We start from the raw sequence: 25,539 nt of genomic DNA on the forward strand, positions 1-25,539 counted from the left end.
TAAAGGGACATCGTTTGGGAATTCTTGTTAAAGTATTTAATGCATGTTCGTATTAAGAATAAAAAGGAAAAATAGAATATTGTCTCCTTTTTTGCAAGGTTCTTCGAAAGTGAATGCATTTTGATTTCAATGTAGCTGTGTGCAATTGTGTTCGTGCAATTTATTTAGCAAGGTATTGTATTTGCCCCAAATCTAATGTTGCAGTCTGGTTGCAAATACACTGCATTCGGCTGTGCAATCGTTGCACGGCATTTGCAAAAGCTTCATGTTTTACGGCGACCTTGGAACTAATTGGTATCCAGCAGGATCTGAACTAAAATAAAAAAATATACATCTATAAATTGTCGTATGTTCAGGTCCAAACGCTCGGGTCTTGTGCGGCGACTCTGGAGAACCCGTTTGATTCCAGATAGAGAGGGGGGAGATGGAAGCAGTAAAAATAGCGAGGTGGATCTGGACGATCGGTGCAGCAGAAACCCGGAGAAAATCCCCAAAACGGAGCTCAGACCGATGACCCTCGGCTCGCCCAGGGACCGAGGTGGGAGTTGCATGAGAAATCCTGCAGAAAGCGCCAGGACAGGCATAATTTTGGATCAAGACAGAGATGCGTTTTGCATCCAGGGTCAGGATCAGGAAAGCGCCAGATCCTCGCAGGAAAGCGATTGCAAAACGGTGACCTGCTGTTTGTTTAAGGATCGGGACCACTCTGGACCCAAAACCCCAGACACGGCTCGGGATAAAGAGCCCAGGTCGTGTCACTTCGCGCCGAGGAGCCACCAGCACCGGCAGGACGCGCTTTCTGTGAGCAGTGAGGATGCTAAACCCCGCTCAGCAGTGGAGCAGGAGCTGAAATCCGCAACCTACTCTCTGTTGAAAAGGCTAAAGGAGAAATCCTTGGATACTCTGGTGGAGGCCGTGGAATCGAAAGGGGGTATGCCGACCGATTGTGTGATGGTGTTTCGGACAGAGGTGCGGGTGGGCGGCCAGGCGGCTTCCCCTCAGCTACTTCTGTGCAAATTCTACCGCTGGCCCGATGTGCAGCACCCGGCAGAGCTCAAACCGCTTTGCGACTGCGAGAGTTTTGGGGTTGTGGACAGTCCAGCGGTGTGCTGCAACCCCTATCACTTCAGCAGGCTATGTGGGCCAGGTAAGAACATGTGTTATTATTATTATTATTATTATTATTATTATTATTATTATTATTATTGATGCATAACATAATTTACAAACGCCATCGTATCTGTAGAAGCACAGTACAGAAGATATTCAAGCATTGATTTATGTTTTTGTTTTTTCCAAACAATAATTGTTCCATGTCATGAAGTTGGAATAACTTTTCGGTACGAGTTTAGTGATGATCTGTCGTATGTGTACAGTATTCACACCAACTTGCTTTTTTTTGTAACAGAGTTATGAAGCTAGCTAGCCCAGGAGAAGTCTGTTTACTGGGCACGTAAACACTGTACACAAGCAAATAATGTGTTTACAACCTGGGGGGGGACCCGCGCCAACAGGTGTGATTTTTAGTGGAACAAAAATAATAATAATAATAATAATAATAATAATAATAATAATAATAATAATTTGCGAGTGCAATTCAAGCGGCATAGGACACGCATTCCATCTCGCGTTCGCATGTTTGTATTAATGTGGGTTACAGAACCTAGTCACGTAAACACCAAGTGTGCGTGGTTCTTACCTCCGGTATCTGAGTAACCTTGAGATTAGACGGTGGTTTTAGCAGGGCTGTCCTGCAAGGGTTATAAAACCCGCAAAGTGTTGCACAACGGACTGCATGTAGACTGTACGAGGGCTGATTGCCAGGGTCAAAGATAAGAGCCTGCTTGCCTACCTAGCTGCCTATCCCCACTTGGAAAAGCATACCTTTTAATCATGAGAAGCAAACAGTTCAATCACCCTATTCAAACAACTCGGTGACGAATGAATGAGCAGGTCAAATTAATCTTGTAACTGGTGAGGTAATGATTGACAACCAAATGAAAAAATAAACATGCGGGGTACGTGCAGGGTGGGGTACGTGACTGTGACCGGTTGCTCTTGGTATATTCTGTTCTTTAATGGTGCATCCTTATGCTTTAGCAATATTAACTTCGACTTTGAATGTTTTTCATCCTGTAAAACCCTAATCTGTGTTCAGGAACTTGGGAAAAGTCAATCGATGTTCTGTAAGATTCTCCACATTATCAAAATAACATTGGGTTGAAAACATATCACTCAGATACTGAAAGAAGTAATACATTTCAGTGTGGTTTAATATTTCTATGAGCAAACTACAGCGCATTGGAAGGCATTCTACAAAAGCATGGTATTGACCTACTAAAAAGCCTTCATGGAATTCTTCTGTGACACGTCTGACTGGGGGAAGGCGTTTCTGTCCTGTCACCCGTAACCGAGTTTGATGTTACTCTTAACATCACTGCTCAAATGAAGCGATCATCTGTGGCCCCACTTTCCAATTCGAAGCCTTTCCCTTGCAGTTTTGTGCACCGCTTCCATTGTGTACACCGCGATCAACTCGGAGAAGTGAAACACTTCAAAGGTTTACGTGGACACTTTGTTAGCGATTGTATTTGATGCTTGTTATCAGATGGATTAAAAAAATACTTTAAAGCAATCTGGATTACAGGTCTACAATGTGAGCGCCAGTTGTCTGTTCGCGGCCCGCAATCACTTTTTATTTGTAAGGAAACCATCAATGGAAGAAAATAAACTTTGCTGCTGTTGTTGTCAAAGTATCATTCAGTTTTAACCACACGCTGTACCAAGCCCCTCGCAAAAAAGAGAAGTACATCTTCAATCGTTGGTGTTTGATGCATTTAGCACATGTGTGTGTGTGTGTGTATATATATATATATATATATATATATATATATATATATATATATATATATATATATATATATATATATATATATATATATATATATATTTTGTCCTAAAATAAGTTAAATTTTTACCGTTGAAAAAATAAAGAAATTGAGAAGTGTTATTTTTAGTATGTGTTTTGTAAATTGGTGTTATATCAATGATATAGGGTGTACGCCGCACACAAACTTTTTGATTACTTTTTAGAACTGAGCAGGAGCGTGCAAAACAAACACACACACACACACATGCTTTGCTTCAGCTTTTTTTTTTTCAAAGTTTTTTGTTTTTCATTTATTTGGCCAGGCATTATTCCTTTGAAATGAGATCAGTTTCAAGTTATGCTTTAAAAGTCCTTTTTTTCCTAAGGAGGTCCCCTCTGCTATTTAGGTAAAGGAGCGGTGATAATATGCAGTTTGCATACTGCTGGCGCCGGCCGGACTAGCTGTTTATCTGACTAACTGCGGATCCAGGCAATTACTGTTCCCTTAAAGCCGCAGCCTCTCTATTATTTCTTGACATGCCATTTCATAGCTTTTCAATAGCTGCAAGCTATTTTCTGTGTAGAAATCCGATTGAAACGGTTACTTTATGAAATAATTATACTAACTTTACTTTTTTTTTAAACTGTATATATATATATATATATATATATATATATATATATATATATATATATATATATATATTTTTTTTTTTTTTTTGTTGCACGTCAACACATTTTATTTAATAGGAAAATTACCACTTGTGTTGCAATAAACAAGACAAAAAGCAAACAAACAAAAAAATGTATTTTATTTTCAATATTCTAACACAACCTTATCAGAATGCTATGATGACTTGACCCAATGCTGTTGTAAGTTTAGCCACAAGAAAATACTGCTATGTACAAATGATATTTAACTAATCAATGTTCAGGTGCTTATAGTGTAGTAATGGTATGTAATCAATGGTATTGATCAATTTGTTCTTTTTTTAGAGTCTCCCCCTCCTCCATACTCCCGGCTGTCTTCTAATGAAGAGTTTAAGCCACTGGGTAAGTAGAAAAGTAGCCTATTTCAATTACTGTATCATACTGTTCCATCATGGCCATCTGGTCGCTTTCATTTAACAGACTGTGTGAAGAAGGTGACGTCACTTTAACTTTGATCCAGTGTGACTGAGAATGGCAGAACCAGTGAAGAGTCCCACTCAGAGTGTACCTGCAAGTCTGCACCAATCAGATGCATTTACTGAAAAAAACAATTCTAACAATGCAACAAACTGTTGTGCTGTTGATAGTATACACACTGTGAGGGACGTAACATTGCAGGAAAGGGTTGCTTACTTTTTAACTTTTTCTGTTAAATCATATTTGGATGCAAAACCTTGTGACGCATAAGTTCTTTCACATTTTTGATTCCCACGTACAGCAACAGTCACTTAACATTTTGTGTGGATGGTAAAGTCATCGTAGAGTATGGTACCGGGTGGTTGTTTGTTAATAAGAGTAAACTGATAAACATGCTGTTTAGTTTAATTCAATGTGCTTTCAGCTAAGTCCCAAAGCAAACCACATTTAAAGTGTTGGAGTGGTTCGGCTAGCCAGGGAAACAATGGCTGCTTACTTGTTATCACAAAGTTTTGCCTCAGTTTGAACACAAAGGAAGGAAGGAAGGAAGCAAGAATAAACAACTTCAAGAATGTTAATGGTGGTAATTAAGTACAGTAGCTGTGAATTGTTTAGCTGCTTAACGTAACCTCATCCAGTCGACGCCAAGTTCCAACCTGCTTTATAAACTGAACCTTCGTTCTTTTGTGGGCTTTGAGAGTGCTGCACTGAAGTTTGTATCCAGACAGTACTGTCACACTCTCTCATATATTTTGCTTTGTAAATGTTCATTTTATTATTGGATGAGCAACCTGTCCCTCAAAACTAGCCATTTTACAGTATGGATCCAGGTAAAGGTTGCTTTAATGGCAATTTATTATTTCATTTTGTGGACTCTAGTGGGTTTTAGGGTATAATTATAATGATGAGCGTGCAATATGTATTTGACTAAAATTTGACTATTTCATATGCCAGCAGGTACAGCACACGGTGACGGATTTGCTCCTAATATATTTCCTTTGTCATCAGATCTTTCAGATTCAACATTGTCATACACTGAAACTGAGGCTACAAATTCTCCCAACGTCACTGCCGGGGACTTCTCAGGTAAAGCGTGCTCACAGTTCTAACTCTTCCATGCCTTTGTAGTGCAGGGAGCTACAGAAAGGGGTGTTAGATTCCGTCTGTTCTGTTTATATTCACAGTACCATTCTATCACATGAAGCCTCAAGCTATCCATTGAGAAGTGCTGAACACAAGTTATCGGCTCTTGGCAGAACTGCATCTGGCACTAAGTTGCTGTTTGTTGTTTTCTCTAGATCAGTGTTTTCATTTCAGACTTGAACCGATTTGAAGTCCACATGTTTCACTGTTACTCTGTGCCTTTGAAATGCGACTGCTAAGCTTTTAGGATTTGTGCTGGTCATTTCATTTTTCAGGAGCTGCTCTTCAGTTCATGTTGCCTATCATAGTTATATGTAACCTACGTTTCTATATATAAGTCTGCACCATTTAGCGATATGCTACTTTGCAAACAAGTTTCCTTTATTTTTGCTGGCAATATTCTGCTGTGCACTAGATGGCACTGGTGCTCACTAATGTAAAGACACTTTGGCTGATCTAGCGTACATTACATATGTCTATGGCAACTAGGAGCTCCTGAACTAATAGTCAGATCACCTTAACACAACCTAATAATAATAATAATAATAATAATAACAAGTTAAGAAAAAAATACTTTACTCTTTAGAATTCCAGTGCATTTAGAATTCCAGATTGCATCATTTGTTTTAGTTTTAATTTTGGGGAGGGGGTTATGAAATACTGTCTTATTTTGTCATGCTGAAATGTGCAATTTGGTTTCGCATGCATCACGTTTTGGCAGTGATTGGGTTGGCTGTGTGTTTGTGTTCTCCAGTTTTGGTTGCTGCTGGTAATGCATTGCATTTGAGGTCGAGCGTGTGAGAGTAGCCTTGTTTGTTTCGTGCAATGGCTATGCTGGCACTGAATGAGAAAGTTATCTATTTTTAAACCAGCCAAAGGTGTGAGCTTTCTTGGGGTTTTTTGATTACTGGGATTGACATTTAAAACTTGAGCAATAGCGTATGAAGTCAGTGCCATGCTGGGGCTACACCTCGAGGTAGGCAGGGATACAGGGACTGTGCAAGCAGTGAAATACTCCAATACTTGCATTATGACAGGCGCTGCCACATAAGGACTTCTTGTCATGCCTTTTGTACTGTACTGTACCCTATGTGGCAGTCCTCAAAGTGGAGAGGTCACGAAAGGTTCACAGGGTCGCAAAACAAGCGCACCTACTATATTTAATGGGTACAAAGAATCGCAGCACACCTTCATCAGAAAGTAGACATTGCATCTTGAAACTCTTGCCAGGTTTAAGAAAATGCTTTTTTTCTGTTTACCTGATTCGCTGATATGGGTGGCATCTTGGTGGTGTAACCTGGGAAATGTTATTGGGATATTTTCTGTAAAATTTCTGCTGTGTTTTTTGAGTTCAGCATTTTGTTCACAGAGTGATGTAATTGCTGAAGGGTGAGGCTGGATTTGCTTGTCTCCATACAACTTAAAGCAAATGCGAACAAAACAAGCTGCTTTCCGATTAAAATGTGGTTAAGCTTTTCCAGTGTTATTATCAGTACGATTATATTTTTAAACAAAAATGAGTCTCCTTAGTTTTCTTTTCCATAAAGCGATCCACAAAGCCTCAGTGTTTATCTTTCAGTGTGTGAATGTGGCCAAGCATGAAAATATGTTAAATCTTCAAGTTTTTTTCCTTACCATACCTTAGTTTTTTTTTTTACTTTTCTTTATCAAAAGCTATTTAAACTTCCCCAAGATAAAGGTTTCATAGTAAAAGCCTGTCTCTGGCGTTTTGTTTAAAACTGGGAGGGTATGATCAAATGTATTCTGTGGTGAAAGTGGTGTTTTTAACTTGAACAATATAAAGATAAAATGCGACCAGGCTTGCACTGTAATTGGATACTCCCTCTCCCGCAGTGCAGTTTCAAATAGTGCAACTCTTAATAACAGTGTGTGGCTGGCTGATTTATATTTCCCTTGTGGATGGACTTTGAACTCAAGGATAAGAGATAGACTAGAAAGTGAAGTCACGCTGTTAGTGAGCTGAGATGGAAATCGGAACTCCTGCTGAAATGGGTTTCAGTTTAAGAAAAAAAAAAAAAAAAAGACATTTAGACCTGCAAAGATGGTTTCCTTTTTTGGAGAGCTGATACTTTTTCTTGCACCTACAAATATGTTTTATTATAAATAGATTTTTTTTTTTACACATAAACACTGGGATGTAAATAAGTCTCCTATTACATAGCAGTTTCATCCATTCCAGGTTTTGATATGAGCTTGATTAGTCACAGTATATAGACAACAAGCTCAGGTAAGTCTTATTAAGCTCATAGTAAAACCAGGAGTGGATCAAACTGTATGCAGTGGGAGTCCTGTTTCCAACCCTGCAAACATTACTGAATCAACTATTTTGTTTTCACAGACCTAAATACATTACCCCACATTATCCAGTTTTAGACTTCATACTGTGTTAATGGATCAGTCCACAAATGTTCAAGTAAAAAAAAATGTTATAGAAGCATCTGGTTTTTTTTTTGATGAACGCACAAGAAACCAAGCCCTTGTTTACTGTTGCCGCAGGAAGTCTTTTGAAGAATGAAAAGGGGTTTCTGTGAGAGCTGGGATTTCTAAAAGAACATTGCAATTCTCTTAATTATCTTATTGAACACAAACTCGGATGCCTGTACAGCAAGGAGGTACATTCTTTCCTTGGCTAGCAGTGTAGGTCGAGGAGAATGAAGAAATGAAACATCAAGTGTCTGTGTGGTCTGGCGAGTAAGTGCGTGCCCCTAAAGGAAATGGCCGAGATTAAACAGAAAAGCTCTTAAAAGCAATGCTCGGGGACATCTTCAGCCATCCTGGGATAAGGAGGAGATGCTGTTCCAAAACAGAGAAAAGCCTTGTGGTTTTAGTGAAGCACCCTCTTTTCCAGGCGAGCGCCATTCAAAGTCCCTTCTGGGAAGCCCTTTGCACAACTGCAGCTTTTTAAACGGGCCCTTGGTTTCCAAGTCTGTATTATAGTGCCTCAGTGACGGTCTGCCCAGTTATATATAATGTTTGCTTTTGTTAACTGAAATTGGTCTTACCGGAATTCTGCCCAGAGAGCAAAAACAGGGTGTCGTCTTCCTTTACGAAAGCAGAACAGTTCATGTTGTCTAACTTCAGTGGAATGAATGCGGTCCTCAAACGAGTACAGTACACGCTTGTAGGCATAGTCCACAGAAGGATGGTTTTGAAGAACTTTATTTGTAAATCAAGCAGTTTCTTGTGGCTTTCATGTTGTACTGCTGGGTTCTGTAGAAAACAGGTATTTGACTTCAAAAGCATTTTAGGAAGTAGATGCTTCACCACAAGCATTCCTTTGAGGCCTCAATTGCTCATAACCAAAGTCAAACATTTAGAGGAAAGCTGTGTTTAACTACAGTTAGCGAGTCTCTCTTTATAAAACTCATATTTCAGGTTGGATTGCAGTTGCATGTTATCCCCCACAAGGATGGCTATTCTCCATATTCAATGGAGATGTCTTCACAGGTGGGATTTTCATGCTTCTGAACCTAATTAGCAGAGTTATTTGGTGCTTGCTGTTTCTGACTTGCTATGTTTAGTTTTTTGTGACAAGCGTTAGATATGCCTTCAGTTAATCAGGTAGATTGAGGGATATGTTGGTATTAATTGGATAAGCTGCACTGCATACAGTGATTCTGTCCATCTCTAGCTTTGCACCTGTTTCCTCGCTGAGTTCCTGTGCTAGTTTTCAGATCAGTCTGAATTGTCCATGTATTGCACTCAAAGTGAATCCCATTGTTTCCTGTATAGAGTGCCACATAAAGAATGCCGTGCCTACCGGGATTCCCATGCCAGTTCACTTGTGGTCTCTTCCGGAATTCTCAGCTCTGCTTATGGAACTTTCATTGGCTGTTAAAGCAACAGGCTAAATTTGAGTCTTTTGTTAAGGGTTAGTTAATTGGGCCTGGGTTGGATGCATATTTGTAAAAATACTTTTTGCACTTGTGGGATGAAAAAAAAAAAAAAAACATTGTTCTCTCTTTGATTAGGAGGAACAATTGCATAAGCAGACATTGAGTTTTCCTAGTTTTATTATTGCAATTCCCGTATTTATTTATTGTTTTAATATTAATGATTTTATAATCACTCACATATTTGAGTGCATTAATTGACTTTTATTCTCTTGCTTCTGAATGTACTACTGCCATTTGATTAAGTGGCACAAGGATTTAATGTATAATTCAACATGTTATATACACAGTGCTTGCAGTAACTGTACAACTCTGTAATGTGGTTTGGAGTTGACCGGCCTGTTATTGAAGCTTAATTATGGCAATTATCTGAAAAAAAAAACAAACATTGACAGGGCCTTTTAAGGAAAACATAATATAAATAAATGCAGACTTGCTTCCTCCATCAGATTCTAATTGCACGCTTGGTCCTGCTCCCTTTAAAGACAACTTGCATGTTGCATTCTTAGAACCACTTGCCCTATTAGCCTTTTCTAAAGCGTACAGGATTCCAGGAACCGAATATTGAGAAGTTGTGACGTTGTTGTTTGCTCCTTGGGTCATTTCCATTGATCAGAAAGAAAGCTAATGCTCTACAGTCCTGGAGGAATTCCAGTTTGTATAAGGACCGGCTGATAGCATCAGGACTGCCAGCCATAGCAAGGTACTGGAGGGACACTCTCCCTTTTGTGAGGCACACAAAGACTGCATTTTGTAAACCTGTAATCCACTTTTTACATATTTTAGATTTTAACAACCATATCGCCTTTTCACAAAATTCCAATTGAATTAATTAGCCTGCTTAAGGGATCATTTTGACTGGCCAGTTACTTTGGCTGTATAATTGTTATAGCCATGTTAGTTTTTGGTAACAGATTTGTGAGTGCAAAGATATATTTTTATGAACTAAGTGGTGCGTGTCAGTATATATCATTAAAATACTGTGCAGTATTTTTATATCACAGTTTTCCTACATTAAGTCCTTTTTCTTCCTAATTTTTTCCGTTTTTTTTAATGTTAAAAGTCTCTCTATGCTTCCAAAGCTTTAAAGTAGAGAGTCTTAGACACACATAAACATGCAAGGGCATCTCCACATGTACAAGGGCACAAATGAAAGAGAGCAGACCACCTAGCTTTGCATATTTGGGCCATAAGCGTTACAGTGTGTGGGATATAGGCACCCCCTGACATGTCCTGTCAATGTTTTGGCATCTTTCTAAAGAGTTTATAAGGTATAATAAACAGCAGGCCAATTCAATAATACTTATAGAGGGCGGGGCTCTCCTTGTCGTCTTCTCCGTTAATCTATTAAGTATTCCAACACTGCGACACTTTTGAAAATATGAAATAAAGGGCCAGAGGGGCTTTTGAACAATCTCTCTTCATACATTCATATTTATATGAAGAGTGCCGTGATTTATGAAAACTCTTTGGTAAGCTTTTATTCCTATTTATTTTCTAAATTAAGTTCTAAATGCCAAACTTTAATTTTTTTTTTTTTCTTCCCAAAAATAACAAACGAGCGAGAAACAGTGTGGCTAATAAATGGAAATGCTTTCTGCCGAAAGTTGCCAAATGCTACTGAAAGTCTTGTGTTAACTTACACTGCTGTGCAAAGTTGGCCAATGCAAGGAGAGAACCCATTATTAGCACCCTCGCAACATGCTTGCTTTGAGTAACAGAAGCAGGGTTCATTTTCTACTGCTTTGCGGTTCTTATTCTGGATGTGAACTGAACTCTGAAGGACTTGGTTCTTGAAACGTTACAAAGTCCGGTTTCTGTTGGTGTGGAATCAGAACACACTCGCACACCCACACACAGACGCAGGAACACACACACAGGAACACCCTGCTGTGTTGTGTCTTCAGCTGAATATTTCATTACAGGAACCAAGTGAGCACAGTTGCATCTTGTTGTGATGACTTGGTGTTGCATGCATGTCTGTTGTTGTCCTTCTCAGCTAGGTCACCTGTTCGGAACATGACTTGTGCCTGAACCCCATATTTACTGCCCCAGCCTTGCATTATTACATGCTGTCAACATGTTTTCTTTCCAGTGTGTCAGCTGGGCTAACATGTAAACTGCTGCACTGCCTCCCACATGAAAGATTCTATAGAGCGAGTTCAGTAACTAGCTGGCAGGAAGCTGCTTTGTTCTGTGGCACTTTAATTAAGATCTGTGGTCAGGGTGCATTCCTGTGCTTTGTGCCCTGACCTTCCCTCCTCCTTGACCAAGAGCCACAGCTGTCTGTTCCTTATCATGATACTTTTATGAGCTCATTAGTGGGGGTCACTTGCAAAGGAAATGAACAGATTTCATGAAGAATCGTAGGTGACTCAATTAATTAGCCTGCGTTCCTCTAAAAGGTATGATTTATGAATAAATCAGTTTATTCTGGACACTTGTAACCTGCTTGCTTATTCCATGTTATTACTCATAGTGTCATACACAATGCCAGTTTCAACTCTTTGTTAGTGTCAGTTTCATCAATCCCTCTTTGTAATTTTGAAACTCTGCCAAGAACTCCTAAACTCAAAACACAGTTTACTCACTTTAGTAACTAGGTGGGCTGAAAACATTTGACAACTCACAACTGTACGCCTCACTGTATTGTATGTCCCTTTCTCAGGCCCCCCAAAAATATCTAAACTGTAATATTTGTTCTAAAAAAATGTTTATAAAGCATGAAATCTGATAAGATGCAGTTTCATGCCATTTCTTTCTCTTTTTTAAATGGCTTTTCTTTTTATTCTGTTGACAATTTAGTTGATTAAAAATACACAACTTTTGATTCCTTTGTTTTAATGCCAAATTGAAGGAATGCATTTTTGCACAAGTTAGATTTTTTTTGCCAAACAAAAATGCAGGTTATTATCTGCCAGTAAATAGAAACCAGACCCTTTGTGCTCTCCTGCTGGAGCTGTAAGGAACTGATATCATAAAACACACACACACAGACACACACACTCACTCACGCACACACCTATCCGCACACTGCTTCATCAGCTTGCCCTTTGACATCCACAAGTCCCAATTTAAAGGTCCATTCCTACTTTATGGGGTTCCGCTTTTAATTCTGGGAACCTGCTGTGAATTATTGACTCTCAAGCCCAGTGTTCTTCAACCGTGTGCTTATGAATGAAGTGATAGACATGATCTGAGGGGAAGCCCCGGAAAGAACCACCATCACCAGAGCAAGTAGCTTTTCCCCTCTTGTTTCTAACAGCACTAGCTAGCTACAGCCAGTCAGTCCCCCTGATGCACCTCCTAAACAGAATCACCACCAACCCAGGTATCCACAACTGTGCGATGGTGTTCCACATCACAAAGCCAAACATCAATTCACTATTGAATACAACTAGACTCCAATTCCCAGTGCATTAATCCACTGCACCGCATTCTACTAAATATCCTTCTTGGAGGTATTTCATAAACTGGTAACCCACACCGATCACTAGTATCAACGGACAAGCTACAAATTCAGATCTACAAACCAACCCACAAGGCCAGTGGATAGATTGGGCTAGATTGGGTCTGCCCTGCCTTCATCAGCCTCTTCAGGGGTGAGATATAAACTAATACAATTCACCTACCTTGCAGGGTGATCTGCACGTCCTTGAACAATATTCCAGATAGACTTGCTGGATCAGCTCTATGCACGGTGCATTTGTTTATTTATTCTTATGAATATTTCAATTGGAAAACACTCATTTGAAATGGAACATCTGTTGAAGGACAAATAAATACAGCAGTTTCATAGATGACTCTCTTACTTGCGGTCATTTTTTTCGACAATTTTTTATTTTTTTTAAACATCATTCTAGCAGGGCCTTGTTTGAGTTAACAGTGTACTTATTTGTATGTCTAAACAGTACAGTTCGGAAATTAAAAGTACACAACAAAACAAATTATATTAACAATCTAAAAACAAACAAAGAAAAAAAGGTATTAACTCAAGGGGATTTTAAGAGGTTTGACATTTGAACAGGAGCCAGGCAGCATTATGAGATGAGGAACGAACACGCAGGGGTGCAGTGGCACGCCAGCCCCGGCCTATTCATGGCCTGTAGAAAACGATATTGCAGCTACTTCTGCGATTGCACAAGTAATTGGTCTACTGTGTTCTAGTTTACATACAGTACAGGAATGTAACAGAAAGCAGAAACATTGCAGCTGCTGCTGGTGTTGTTAAAGAAGTCTTAACTTTGGGCCTGCTGTGTGTTCCTGTCGGTCGTCATTGTGTTCTTCTCAGGGCAGCCTGGGGAAGACAGCTGATAGACTGCTTGTTTCAGTGCCTTGGCTGGGTTCAGTTTGCAAGGTACTCCGCAGCCCAGCAGCACTCCCAGTGGGAGCGCAATGCATCAGGATACGGGATATGGAAATAATGTGACTCGAGTACTTCCACATGGCTGCCTGTACACCTCAGAATAAGGTTGTTTATTTGAGGGGAAAGAGGCCTCAGCCAAACATCCTGTTTTAAACCTGACTGGTAGAAGTGCTGAAGTGCTGTAACTTTAATCCCTGTGAATGGCCTTTTGATGCAGGGGAGGGGAAGGCTGTGGAATTCCAAAAAGAACTGCAACATTTTTTTGTATTTTTTTTTTATTTAGGGAGCAGGTTAAGAGATTCTTCTGTGGTTTTAGTAATCTGTGTTTAGGAAGCAGATTTTATCACGCTGTGTTTTAAGCAATTTAAAACAGTCCCTTGCTTAAAAGTGTGCAAGTTAAGAGTTTTGTGTTGTTGTTGTTGTTGTTTATTATTATTATTTGCAAATCAGGTTGTTTGGAATGACTGACTTTGCCTAAAATCTGGACTCTGGTCCCTGTTCTGTGCCTAAATTTGGGTGAATAATTCATACCAACACAAAGCACTGAGATCAGCAACAATCCTTAGTGAAAGGCTGTAATAAATGAGTGACTGGTGCTAGCATGGATGCCTGTGTAGATCTCCCTCTCTCTCTCTCTCTCTCTCTCTCTCTCTCTCTCTCTCTGGCTGCTTTTCAGCTTCAACTACTTAAGGGTACTTTGGCCTCAGTCCTCCCGGTCTGCAAGGATCCGTCTCCCTGCCAAGGAGCCTCTGTTCCCTCTCCAGGGACCCTTGGCAGACTGATTCCTCTCTGAGAGGAGGCTCCACACAATGAAAGCGCTTCAGGAGCGGAAGTGAAGGAGCAGTGCGGACACTTGATGGTGCCGACCTGGCTGACACAGATTAGCACAGTTACAGGGAGCCAGCAGCAGAGCTGCTCTTCAAGTGAAATGAAGCAAGCAGGAGAAGAGCCTGGCTGCTTCACAGTGACTCTTCATTTTCTTCTTGTACAGTGCTGCGATTAGTTCGATTGATTATTATTCTTATTATTCTTATTTATACATATTTTCTTGGCAACCTTATCTAAAGCACCATTTAATATTTGCAGTACCTTTGTCCTTGTTCTGCTTCCTCGCTTACAGAGCTGTTCTCTGTGAAACACATTCGCTCTGATACTGTTGCTTTTAGTCATGGTTGCGTAGCCTTTGTTTGCGTTGGTTTTGTTTGCCAGAATTACTGTAGTTTGCGGAGGCTTTTTTTCTTATTGTTTTTGGCTCGTTCAAAAATGAAAACGTGAGAGCTTGCCCTGCTCAGTGCATTGGTATTGCTAAACCACAAAAAAGGGATTAGTATTGCAGGTGTCTTTGTTTTCTGTGATCGGAAGAAAAGAAAATGCAATACAAGTTTGTGTTGCAGTAATATATGTGTGTGTGTGTGTGTGTGTGTGTGTGTGTGTGTGTGTGTGTGTGTGTGTGTGTGTGTGTGTGTGTGTGTGTGTGTGTGTGTGTGTGTGTGTGTGTGTGTGTGTGTGTGTGTGTGTGTGTGTGTGTGTGTGTGTATGTGTGTGTGTGTGTGTATATATATATATATATATATATATTTCATGGTTTTTAATGCAGCACTATCCCAGTGCTGCTTGCCAGTCCAGGATTTGTTGCCTCAAATAGAACCATTCATGCTCCCAAGGGCAAGGGGTTACATCAACAAATAAAAAGTGAGGAACGCCATTAAAAATGTGTGGAATGTAAAACTGTTAGTTTAGTGTTTTAATGTGCTTCATCTACGGTCTATACTGAACAATAAGGTATTTCAGCTTAAAAATCTGGACGCTTCAACTAATGAGGAGAATGCATTAGGAGAGAACACTTGGGGATTTGATGAAAGTTTGGCATTAAGAGAAAAGATGAAAAGACTGTACAGACAGGACTTTAATTAATAGTTAGAAGGAAATGTAATTACTGTGAGACACAGAGCATAAATATATAGTTTTTATTAGAAATGTGCCATACAACCAAAATACTATGGCTGAAATAGCTTGCTCTTGAAGATATTAATTTTGATTAATGGTAATGGGTTGAATGGGGTATTATTATTATTATTATTATTATTATTATTATTACTAAATTAGCCATTCAAAGACTTGCTTTTAAAGGGGAAGCCTGGTAGGTGTTTTTTCTGTTATTAATAACTCTTTGTTTTTAGCTCTATTGTGCATGTCTTTTAATAAGCCACACAAGCGTTTTGACAGGACCTCCCTCTCTGTGACTGGCCTGGACAGTTTGTTCCAGGAGGTTGTTCACTGGGGTTGACCAGACCTGGTCCTGCTGCAGTGACCTCTCTCCGGGTCTGTCCTTTGTGCTGTGGCCGCGGGGCTCTGGTGGGAGCTGCTTCCTTTCATTCGGAGGCCCACGCTGTCAGGGTCACGGCCTTTGGCATTTCCAGAGAAAGCAGTGACGCCTAGCACTTTGAAAAACGGGGATCTGCGTGACCACTGCTGCTCCCATCCTCTCACTCGCATTCGAAACATTTCAAGCACAGCTTCATTCCTCACATTTCATTAACCCCCTGCTGCTTCCTCTCTGTTTACTTCAACTAAGTTAGAAAGGAAAGGGAGGGGGAGTTCTGTACAGAAGAACACTTAAAAGGCAGGAGGTCAAAACTTCACTCGGCTCAAATAATACTGACCTAAACTGGGAGAATGTGGTGTAGTTGTCCATCGCAGTGCAGGACTCAAACTTAAAATTAGTGACAGATGTACTGGGTGCTGTGAGATATCTAGGTTTTGTATTAATTCTAAACTTGATGTTGAGATGCAAGCTTGTTAGTTCCAGAGCTGCTGTTGACAGTGGCCCAGTAGTTGCCCAGGCTGGAAAATCAAGCCATTGTTACTCGAATGATTGTGCATAGACCTGTTGCATGGGGCCACAGACACCAGCTTAATGGTAAGGCTTCGGCCATGTCGAGCTTTAATCCCCTAAGAGATTCCTGATCCCCCTGGGATAACGCTTAACTTATTGGTTTCCCTTAAAGCCAGGGGTTTTATTTTAATAGCGGTCTGACAGGGAAGTAGGGCTCGCAGCCAGGTTCCCCTACAATGGTTTACAGGAGCGGCCTCATCCAGTGCTCTGCTTTGAGTTTTGAGATTTTGCTTTGAGTGCTCTTGAGATATTGCTGCTGTGCATGTGCTCCAGAGCTGTCAGCCTTGTGCCATAACAGTGATCGGTGGAGCTCTGGAGGCTGTGGGCCATCTCGGTAAAAACTCATAATGGAGCGCAGCAAGAATCTCAGTCATTGAGAAGCAGAAAGCACAGGCATTACAGTCTGCTTTGTAGACCAGCGTTATTTCAGCACGTCACACAGTTTATAATGCATCATTTCTGTGCCGTTGATGCATCTCTCCACCTCATAATCTAGAGGTGTATGGAGGCTGCCCAGCTGACCATGTGTCAGTATGTCACACTTCCACACTTTTATCAAGAGAAATCCCATTCTGATGGAATTTTTCAGGGACATTCTTTAGCACTATCTGCTGAACAACGGTTTGACTGACTGTCTCACTTGGATTCTTAGATGTATTGAGAGATCTGTTTGTCAAATCACGATGATGCTAAGCAGCTTCTGTTGGATGTAGGCCATGGCACTGATTGGTTATCTACACCCTTGGCACTGAGAAACGTTTGCAAAATAAGTAAATAACAGTAGAAAACGACATGCTTCTTTTAAGAGAATCAGCATTTTTGAGTTTTGAGTGGAATGTATCTGAGTGCACAGCTTTGAATTGTGGGCTGCCTACATTGTAATATACTTCTAAACATGCTGTAGACTTTTCCAGGATTTCAGGCTGTTTCTGTCAATTTAATTACAGGCGACAATGGTGACTTTGTGCACTAGTTCCTTTTTTTCTGAGCGGTGATGGGAAATTTCGGAGTAACGTTGTAATTGCTGAAAACGTTGTGGTCTGCAGAGAGGGGACAGCTCGGAGAGGAATTTTCTTTTTTTTGGGGGGGGTACGTTTTTTGCAGTGCAGCTCATGTAGTCAGGCTGTCGCATCTAAAATAAGGTTTAAATTATAGGACTGGCTGTGGCTTTTTTCCTTTCTTTCAGAGTTTTTGCCAGCTTGCAATTTGCTTAATGAAATCCTGCTATTTCGTTTAACTTGGAAGATTCTTTGCAGATGTTTGCAAAGACCTGCTTTATAAATCATTTCAATTGAAGAGTTTTAAGGGGGGGGGGGGTTATGATGTTGTTGTTTTAATCATGTTTTTTTTTTTGAGTTTTAAAAACATTCATAAAAAAGAATAACCATTTTGCTTTTATAGTATTATTATTATTATTGCAGTCTCCATCCCCTGGCTATGAGAAATTGAGCAAAAAATATATAATTTAAGATTAGTCTTGAAATTAAAAATGGAAGTTGTGCTTTAAACTCTTAACAAGGATCAGCTGACCAGGCGTTCATCGGACACGAAACACTGCATTTCATGGTACAGTAGCAGAGCAAAATAAAAATAAATAAAAAAAAATTCTCTGGCAAGCCACGGATCTCTCCACCATCTCCGCCAAAGCAGGAAGTGGTTGGGATGGCCAGAAGTACAGCGTGCGTCTCCCAGATTAATTAATAACAAGAGCTGGAGGAGCGCCATCCTCTGGCAGCCAAGAAATGGTTAACTGGGTGGGGAGGGGTGGGGTGGATGGGGATCTGGCTTCGCTCTGTCTAGCGGGGAAATGTACAAATGGATGATTCATTAGATGAATTGTCCTGGAACACGCGTATGTTTTTGCTTTATCTTTGGGCTGAGATGTCAATAGAATACCGCTAAGTGGTTGATTGGAGCGTCTGTGGAATGCAAGATGGAGTGCTAGGTGAATCTGTTAAAGGTACTAGAATGGGGAATGGGGTTTTCCTCAGGTGTTTGTGATATAGTAATGTGTTGCAAATTATTATAGGAAAAATACAATTCCAGGTGTTTCGAGGAAAGCCTCACTGTAAGGTTAATCTTTTCTACCAATGGTTACAAGGACACAGTTGGACACAGACTCACACACACACACACGTACGTACCTTCTTATTGGTATGTACTATTGTATAGATGTCATAGCATTACTTCACTAGAGAAAACCAAAAGAGCTCGACCTGACAATGTCCTTTAAGAGGCGGCATTGTTGTTGAACTTTTTAATCTGAAGTGCTGTTCTGGTTCATTGTTTATGTAATGTGCACCGACATTAAGATTTGCTGCCCTTTTGTTAAGTTGTTTGTATTTTTTGGTGGGAGCCTTGAGTTTAAAGTGTAAGATTGCTGCTTTGTAAAGCACGGAGGAGGAGGACAGGGTAGCTGTCAGCCGAAATGAAAACCACATGCACACACTCTTCTCCGCATTGGGATTCTTCCAGGAGTCGCTGCCCCTGGTGGATGTTCATTCACAGATAAGAGAGGCCTCCCGCTTCGCAATGGGAGCCTGTGGAGGTTGTTCTTAGCAGCTTTGTATGAGAGAGACTTGAACACATACAGTTAGATCAACTGCATTGCACAGTTCCAGCACTGCTCTTCTGCCTGGTTTGAAAGACCTAATTTAGCACCAGAGTTGCGTTGGGAAGTTTTGTTTTACTAAACTTGTTGTACGGTCGTGTTGCTCGTGGGATTTGAAACCTCAGCGTGTTCAGGATCTCCACCCTTGCTGATGCACATGTGACTGACATCCACAAACCTGGCTGGATCGCAGGGTCAAGCCCCGCCCTGATGGCCAAAGAGCACGTAACTCTGCAGCTCTGGGCTGTGTCTGGTGTGAGACTAACGGCCACTGAACAGGGAATTCATGCGTTCATGAAGATCATATAGGTGGGTCAGCATGAGGGCACAATATGAGGACCTTTACTTTTGGATAGAAACCTCCTAGCATGTATAATAACAGCAGAACAAACATGTCATGAACAATCGTTTTTTTTTTTTTCCTTTTGGAAGTTGGATACAATGTTTTTGCTCAGCTCAGGGGGCTACAACAGGGAGTTGTTCCCTCCCATGATTGCGGCTTTCTTTCCTCTTTTTTTAAAAACATGTTTAAGTTTCTTTAAGTTTTCTCATGTTGTTGTATCTGCTAACAGGCAGCAGTTGCAAGAGAGGAAACGATGACTGCAAGGAACAAACCCATATATAAACAACAGCCAGAGTTTCGGTGTGTATGTCTGGCTGATAAAGCTGTCTTTGATGGGAGAGATAGCTCAGACGCCAGCCTAAATGTGGCTGTTATAAGATGTAGTTGCTCTGTAATGATAGTTGTTTAAAGCTGTAGCCTGTACCACTGCCGGGGGGGGGGGGGGGGGGGGGCAAGCTGTCTGTTGTCATGTACGAGAAGCGATATCAGCAAATAGTTCTCTCTAGATATGATAGTTAGAGCTGAACAGAAACAGGATACTTATTTTAGTTTATTTAAGTCACAAGGCTTTCCGTGTGTCACCCCCTAACACTCTGGGCAGTGGTAGGGTCTAATGTCTGCAGGTGAAACTAATACTTGGCTAAGGATAAGACTAGGAACAGGCCTCCTGTATTAGGGGCTGGGTAAAGTGCTCGCTTCATGTCAGGGCTGCACGCTGAGTTCATCTTTTCAGGATTTGTTTGAATACGGGGAGATGAAGAAGAATGAAAAGTAATCCACCTCAGCACAGCCACACACTTTGTTCAGCCTTGGAGACAGCAGAAAGTGAGGCTGCTTTCAGAATAGAGCCCCTTTTAAAAAGCTTTCCTCAGGCACAGTCCTTTCATTATTACTTTTTACTGTCTCGCTGCTCTATTTTATTTGCCTTCTGGCCACTTTCCACTGCATGTTGCTTTTCCAGCCATTACCAGATAATAAGGAGGATTGCTAATGAAACTTTCAGCCCCTTTGTCTGTTTAGCTGTAATTACCCAGAGCTGCTGCCTCCAGTCTTTGTAGAAAGACAGGTTTAAATCCTTTGTCAGAACCACTGTTTTCTTTTTTTTTTTTTTTTTTTTTAATGTCTCCAAGAAATATAAAGCTTTAAAAGGGCATTAAAACAGAAAAAAAACACTTTCATTTGATCTAATGCAAACAAATTCTATGGGCTTTACAGATTACAGGCCTGCTTTTTTTTAAAAAACAAAGGATCGTTTTGCTGGTAATGATCTGTTAAATAGAAGTGGTCATGGATGAAAGCATAAAGTAGGTAAAACCTGGTGTAATCAGGGTTTTAGAGAGTCATTCATACGTGAAGCACAGGTAGCAACATAAAAACACATGGCAGGTTATTGCTTTCTTCACCATGTAAGAAACAGTAAACCACATTAGTGACAATAAAGGGATCACAGTCGGGTTGATTGTGACTCAAACAGCTGACATTAAGCGGAGGTGATTTTGAAAATATAATAACAAAATCTGCTTATCTAATGGGCAAAATAAGCTGTTACAATGGACTGGGTTAAAAGGGGACAGAGCTTGGTAATTGCTACCAGGTTTTATACCTTGAACAGGATTCCTCAGAATCAGACCATGGCCCGTTGCTGCAAAACTCATCTCGTAAACACAGAGCCAGAGTTTAGCCAGCGACTCTCACTGCTGACACCGTGTTGTAGTTACAGTACCATAGCAGAGCTTCTAGATATTTTACTGTTCGGAGTTATCGCTATAGATATAACAATGCTATAAGCTGTCATTAATGCCAATATTATTTTGATCAACTCTTGAATGTGCTATACATGGATATATATATATATATATATATATATATATATATATATATATATATATATATATATATATATATATATATACTTCTCAGAACTTGGACCTGAATGTGGTTTTTTTTGTTTTTGTATTTTTTTTTTGTTTGCTCAGCACATTTTTTGTCGACTTGATCGGTGTTCTTTCAATTTCAAATCTGTAAACTTCAAGTACACAGCAGTTGAGAGGCGAGTGAAAGGAACACTATGGGTATGTAAAGTATGGAAATCTTGTTTAGCGGGTTGTTTGAAATGCTTTTTTTTTTGAGAATCCCTTCCTATTTGAAGGGGATACAGACCACTGTTTGTTTTCATTGAGTAATTGAGCTGCTCTACGCACACACCCCCACGCCACCCCCCCTTCAGAGTTCATTTACATGTGGGAGAAATGCAGTGTGTCCCATGCAGAGAGCCTGTGCACTAATTGTATGCATGGGCACTGAAGATTGTGTTTAGGGAGTCCAGTACAAGGGGTTCAGTTGCAGTATAGAGGCAATGTGTCCAGTGTGCGCTGTGCTCTTAGGAGCTGTAAAACACATACAGCTAGCAGGGAGAGGTTAGGGTTTCCCTATATCCATTGATCCAGAAATTGACTACAATGAAACCATTTCTAAGAGTGGATAACCAAACAGCCAGTTCAGATAAAGACTATTGAAAACTGGGGCTAGGCTTTTATGGTTGTAAAAAGGTCACTAAGAGGAGTCACCTGAAGATGACCTTAATGGAATTCAACATTCCAAACTTGAATTGTACGAGCACAGTTCATTCTGAACTTTACAGGCCATTCTGTAATTATGGGTTTGATCACATGCATTTTGACTCCTAAGTTTTTTTTGTTTTGTTTTTTTTAAATTAAAATAAACCCCACTGAGGATTTGTATTGAGCACTTGAGTGTGTTTGTGTTAGTCGGGGAAGAATCTGGTTACTACTAACCAGGATTCAGCGAGCTTGGGGAGTAGAGATAGCAAGCTGCTTTTTTATATAGAAAGTTACCTTTCATCAGGGGACACAAAAACTTACAGCAAGCTGCCCATTCTGTTCTCCCAGCTAAAAAAAGAAAAAGATAGAAAAGTATGCGCTTCTACACACAGGAGAGAGCCCCCATTGTCACAGGCCATAACCCATTCCAAGGCTCTGCTTGCCCCCATCACATACATTGTTGCTGCTGGTGCGCAGCCCTGGCACTATGAAACGAGGCCTGTGAACTGTTTGGAAGTGCTAACTATTAGTGAGGCCTGTGTTGGTGGGAGGGCCGTGCCACACTCAGGATTATATAAACAAACGTACGTGTTGTTGTGGGTGGGTTTGGCAACAATTGCTAATGAGCATAGCCAGCACTAAAGTAAGCTGCTTTGAAAACAAAATAAAAAGAATACCACAGGCCACGTTGACGGCTTTGTCTCATTTCAGGGCATGCACCCTTTGCTCTGCAAGCAGCCCAAGCAACTACTGCTTTTCTGATACACTGCAAGGTTGTGTCTTTTTTATTGCATATTTCTTTCAATTGAACAGGTGGCTGGTGAGTACAAATGAAGTCATTATTGTAGGTCACTAAGAGAGGTCAGCTTTATATTTTCTGAATATGGTTTGGGGAACACTGCAGCAGCTCAGTTTCCAATCTGGGTGATGGAGTCATTCGACAAGGTCTTGGCTATTCAGGATGGAGAGAGAACGAGGGGGGATTGGCTGACTGAGTCGTCTGCCGCTGGAATGAAACTGCAGCAATCCCCCTTAAAGGAAAGTGTGTTACTGGGGAGGGGAGGCCATTAACTCCGGTGAGGTTTGAGAATGAAAGGAATGGGGCCACAGGCCTGGCCTTTAAATCCTCTGTGTCAATAGAGTCTCTGAAGCAAAATAATGGCATCACCCTGTGTGTGAGTTAATCAGACTCGATGGCATGAAGACTCGGGGGTCAGGAGGTCACAGGCTTGTGATAAGTTGTCAGGGAGCTGAATACTGGGCTGAGAGCCAGGCTGGCTCGTAGTGTAGACCGCCTGCCTCGGCCGCAGACCCAGGACCCTTGCCTAGTGCAGAAATGAGAATACAGAGGCGGGGGGAGGGGTGGTGGGGGGGGGGACTAAATTAAAGGACTAAATTGCCAATCATGGAGTGCAGTTTCAGATGACAAGAGGATGTGACCTCATGGTCGCTGTTCTCTCAGTATAACCTAGGCCGTGTTTCTTTAACCCTGCACCGAGGGTATTGCCATCTTATTTTCCACATAAGCAGGCAGGAGATTAAGGTGCTGTATGGTAATGCACAGTTAGAGCTATTAGAATAGTAGTGATTTGTCATACACTGAAGTTTGAGGCATTTGTACAGCAATAACTTAGGCATGACTCATTTCTCAAAATAGAGAGGGGGTGTTTTATTAACTTATCTGATGTGGAGTTGGAAGGGGGGGGGGGGGGGGGGTTGTGCTCCCAATTCCAAACGGACATCCCACATACAGCATCACTTCCACCCTGTCTCATACATAGTGTGCTATTGTCCTTTCTTGTACTGTGTTCTCATTGGACAGGAAATAAAAGGGGAGCTCTGATGAGTGCATGTGTGAGGTACAGTCAAAGCATGTCTGGGGAAATATAATTCATGTCAGCCTTGTTGGCTAGGGGCTGAGTTAAAAATACCCTCCACAGATAGGGTCCCATTATGCAATAAAGCTGCATTTATCCCATTGCATAGTATTTTGATCCATTCCTGGGTTTATTATGAGTTTAATGAAACACACCTGAGCTTGTTGCCTACACATTATGGCTAATCAAGCACATATTAAAACCTGGAATGGGTGAAACTGCTATGCAACAGGAATCTTATTTCCTTCCCTGAAAATTGGTGATTGGAAGGCAGGCTTGATGAAGTGCTGTGCTTTGATTCCAGGTAGTAGTAATGAATACCTGATGGAATCGCTGTGGGCTTTTGGTCTCAGTTGAAGTACTAGAAGTGGGGGTTGTTTGTTGATTGCTGGTCTGCAACATCAGTGATGCATTTCATTGTCGAGGAATAACACTGAGTTTAGTTCAGAGAAGGTGGTGCATGAAAACAAGACGTGTTCTCATGCTTAGAAAGCAGGCTGGCTTCTGTTACTGAATCCTGCTACACCTAGTCCTAATAATACCAGCAGCAGCTGCTATAAATATGTTCAGTGTCTGGCCCTGCCTCTGCAGTGTGTGAGGACTGCCAGGTTTTGTGCATTTATGCTTTATTTTTTCTTTAATTATGATACAGTGCTTTTATACTGTATTTATAAAAGAGACACCTGTTCACAACAATAAACTACAAGCTAATCCTCTTCAGCTTAATCCTTCCTGTTAGCCTTGCTATTAAGCCCTCTCTCAGTAATTCGATCGTTCTTGTTTTGTGATATGTGTCTTGTCTGTTTTCCCCCCTCAGATGCCAGTATGTCACCCGACACGACGAAGCAAAGCCACTGGTGCAACGTGGCGTACTGGGAGCACCGGACCCGAGTGGGCCGCCTCTACACAGTGTACGAACACTCTGTCAGCATCTTCTACGACCTACCTCAAGGGAACGGCTTCTGCCTGGGACAGCTCAGCCTAGACCACCGGAGCGAGACCGTCCGAAGGACTCGGAGCAAAATAGGATACGGGATTTTGCTCAGCAAGGAGCCGGATGGGGTGTGGGCCTACAATCGGAGCGAGCACCCCATTTTCGTCAACTCTCCCACACTGGACATTCCCAACTGCAGAACCTTGATTGTGCGCAAAGTCATGCCCGGGTATTCAATCAAAGTGTTTGATTACGAGAAGTCCTGCCTTTTACAGCATGCCATGGAGCAGGATTACACAGACGGACCCTACGACCCTAACAGTGTTCGGATCAGTTTCGCCAAGGGCTGGGGGCCTTGCTACTCGAGACAGTTCATCACGTCGTGCCCATGTTGGCTGGAGATCTTGCTTAACAACAGATAAAGTCAACCTCCGATTTAAAGGAAAGTCACGAGTGTGAGCAGGAAAAAAAAAAAACTATCCCAAATATCATCTACCTAGATTTAATATAAAGTTTTATATATTATATGAAATATATATTATACTTGTAAATATGGAGTCATTTTTACAATGTAATTATTTATGTATGGTGCAATGTGTATATGGACATATGAAAAAAAGAAACCAGAAAATGCACTTTGGCTTGTATAGAATTTCTTTCAATACTGATTTGAAAAAATTATACAGCAAAAATAGGAGCCAAGCCTAGTTTTTGGTGTATAGTTTTCATATACTATTATTACCCAGGCAAAAAGCTAACACCAGTCGCACATTGATAATAAAATATTCGCATTATATATTTTGGGGGTTTGTGTCTCTTTGTAATTTGTAACTAAGCTGGTAGCAACATTGTTGAGCCAGGAGCCTACCACACCTGTGAAGCCTGTGGGTGGGGTAT

At 40.9% G+C, this 25,539-nt stretch overlaps 1 protein-coding gene across 1 annotated transcript; it reads left to right on the forward strand.

The window, feature by feature from the left end:
- Positions 1 to 25,438, forward strand: LOC121294844 (mothers against decapentaplegic homolog 6-like). The gene is made up of 4 exons (XM_041218970.1): positions 1 to 1,147; positions 3,866 to 3,922; positions 5,006 to 5,083; positions 24,526 to 25,438. Exons 1-4 carry the CDS (start codon positions 349 to 351, stop codon positions 25,062 to 25,064), a joined length of 1,473 nt encoding a protein of 490 aa, XP_041074904.1. The 5' UTR covers positions 1 to 348; the 3' UTR covers positions 25,065 to 25,438.
- The last annotated feature ends 101 nt before the right edge of the window (positions 25,439 to 25,539 follow it).

The sequence above is a fragment of the Polyodon spathula genome, chromosome 19 (genome assembly GCF_017654505.1).
Source record: "Polyodon spathula isolate WHYD16114869_AA chromosome 19, ASM1765450v1, whole genome shotgun sequence".
Classification (NCBI taxonomy): Eukaryota; Metazoa; Chordata; class Actinopteri; order Acipenseriformes; family Polyodontidae; genus Polyodon; species Polyodon spathula.

Excerpts from the sequence above, each read along its gene's own strand:
- LOC121294844 (XM_041218970.1), top strand. The coding sequence starts at position 349 with ATGTTCAGGTCCAAACGCTCGGGTCTTGTGCGGCGACTCTGGAGAACC. Across the intron at positions 3,923-5,005 it reads TGAAGAGTTTAAGCCACTGG|ATCTTTCAGATTCAACATTG; the intron begins GTAAGTAGAAAA and ends CTTTGTCATCAG. Across the intron at positions 5,084-24,525 it reads CACTGCCGGGGACTTCTCAG|ATGCCAGTATGTCACCCGAC; the intron begins GTAAAGCGTGCT and ends TTCCCCCCTCAG.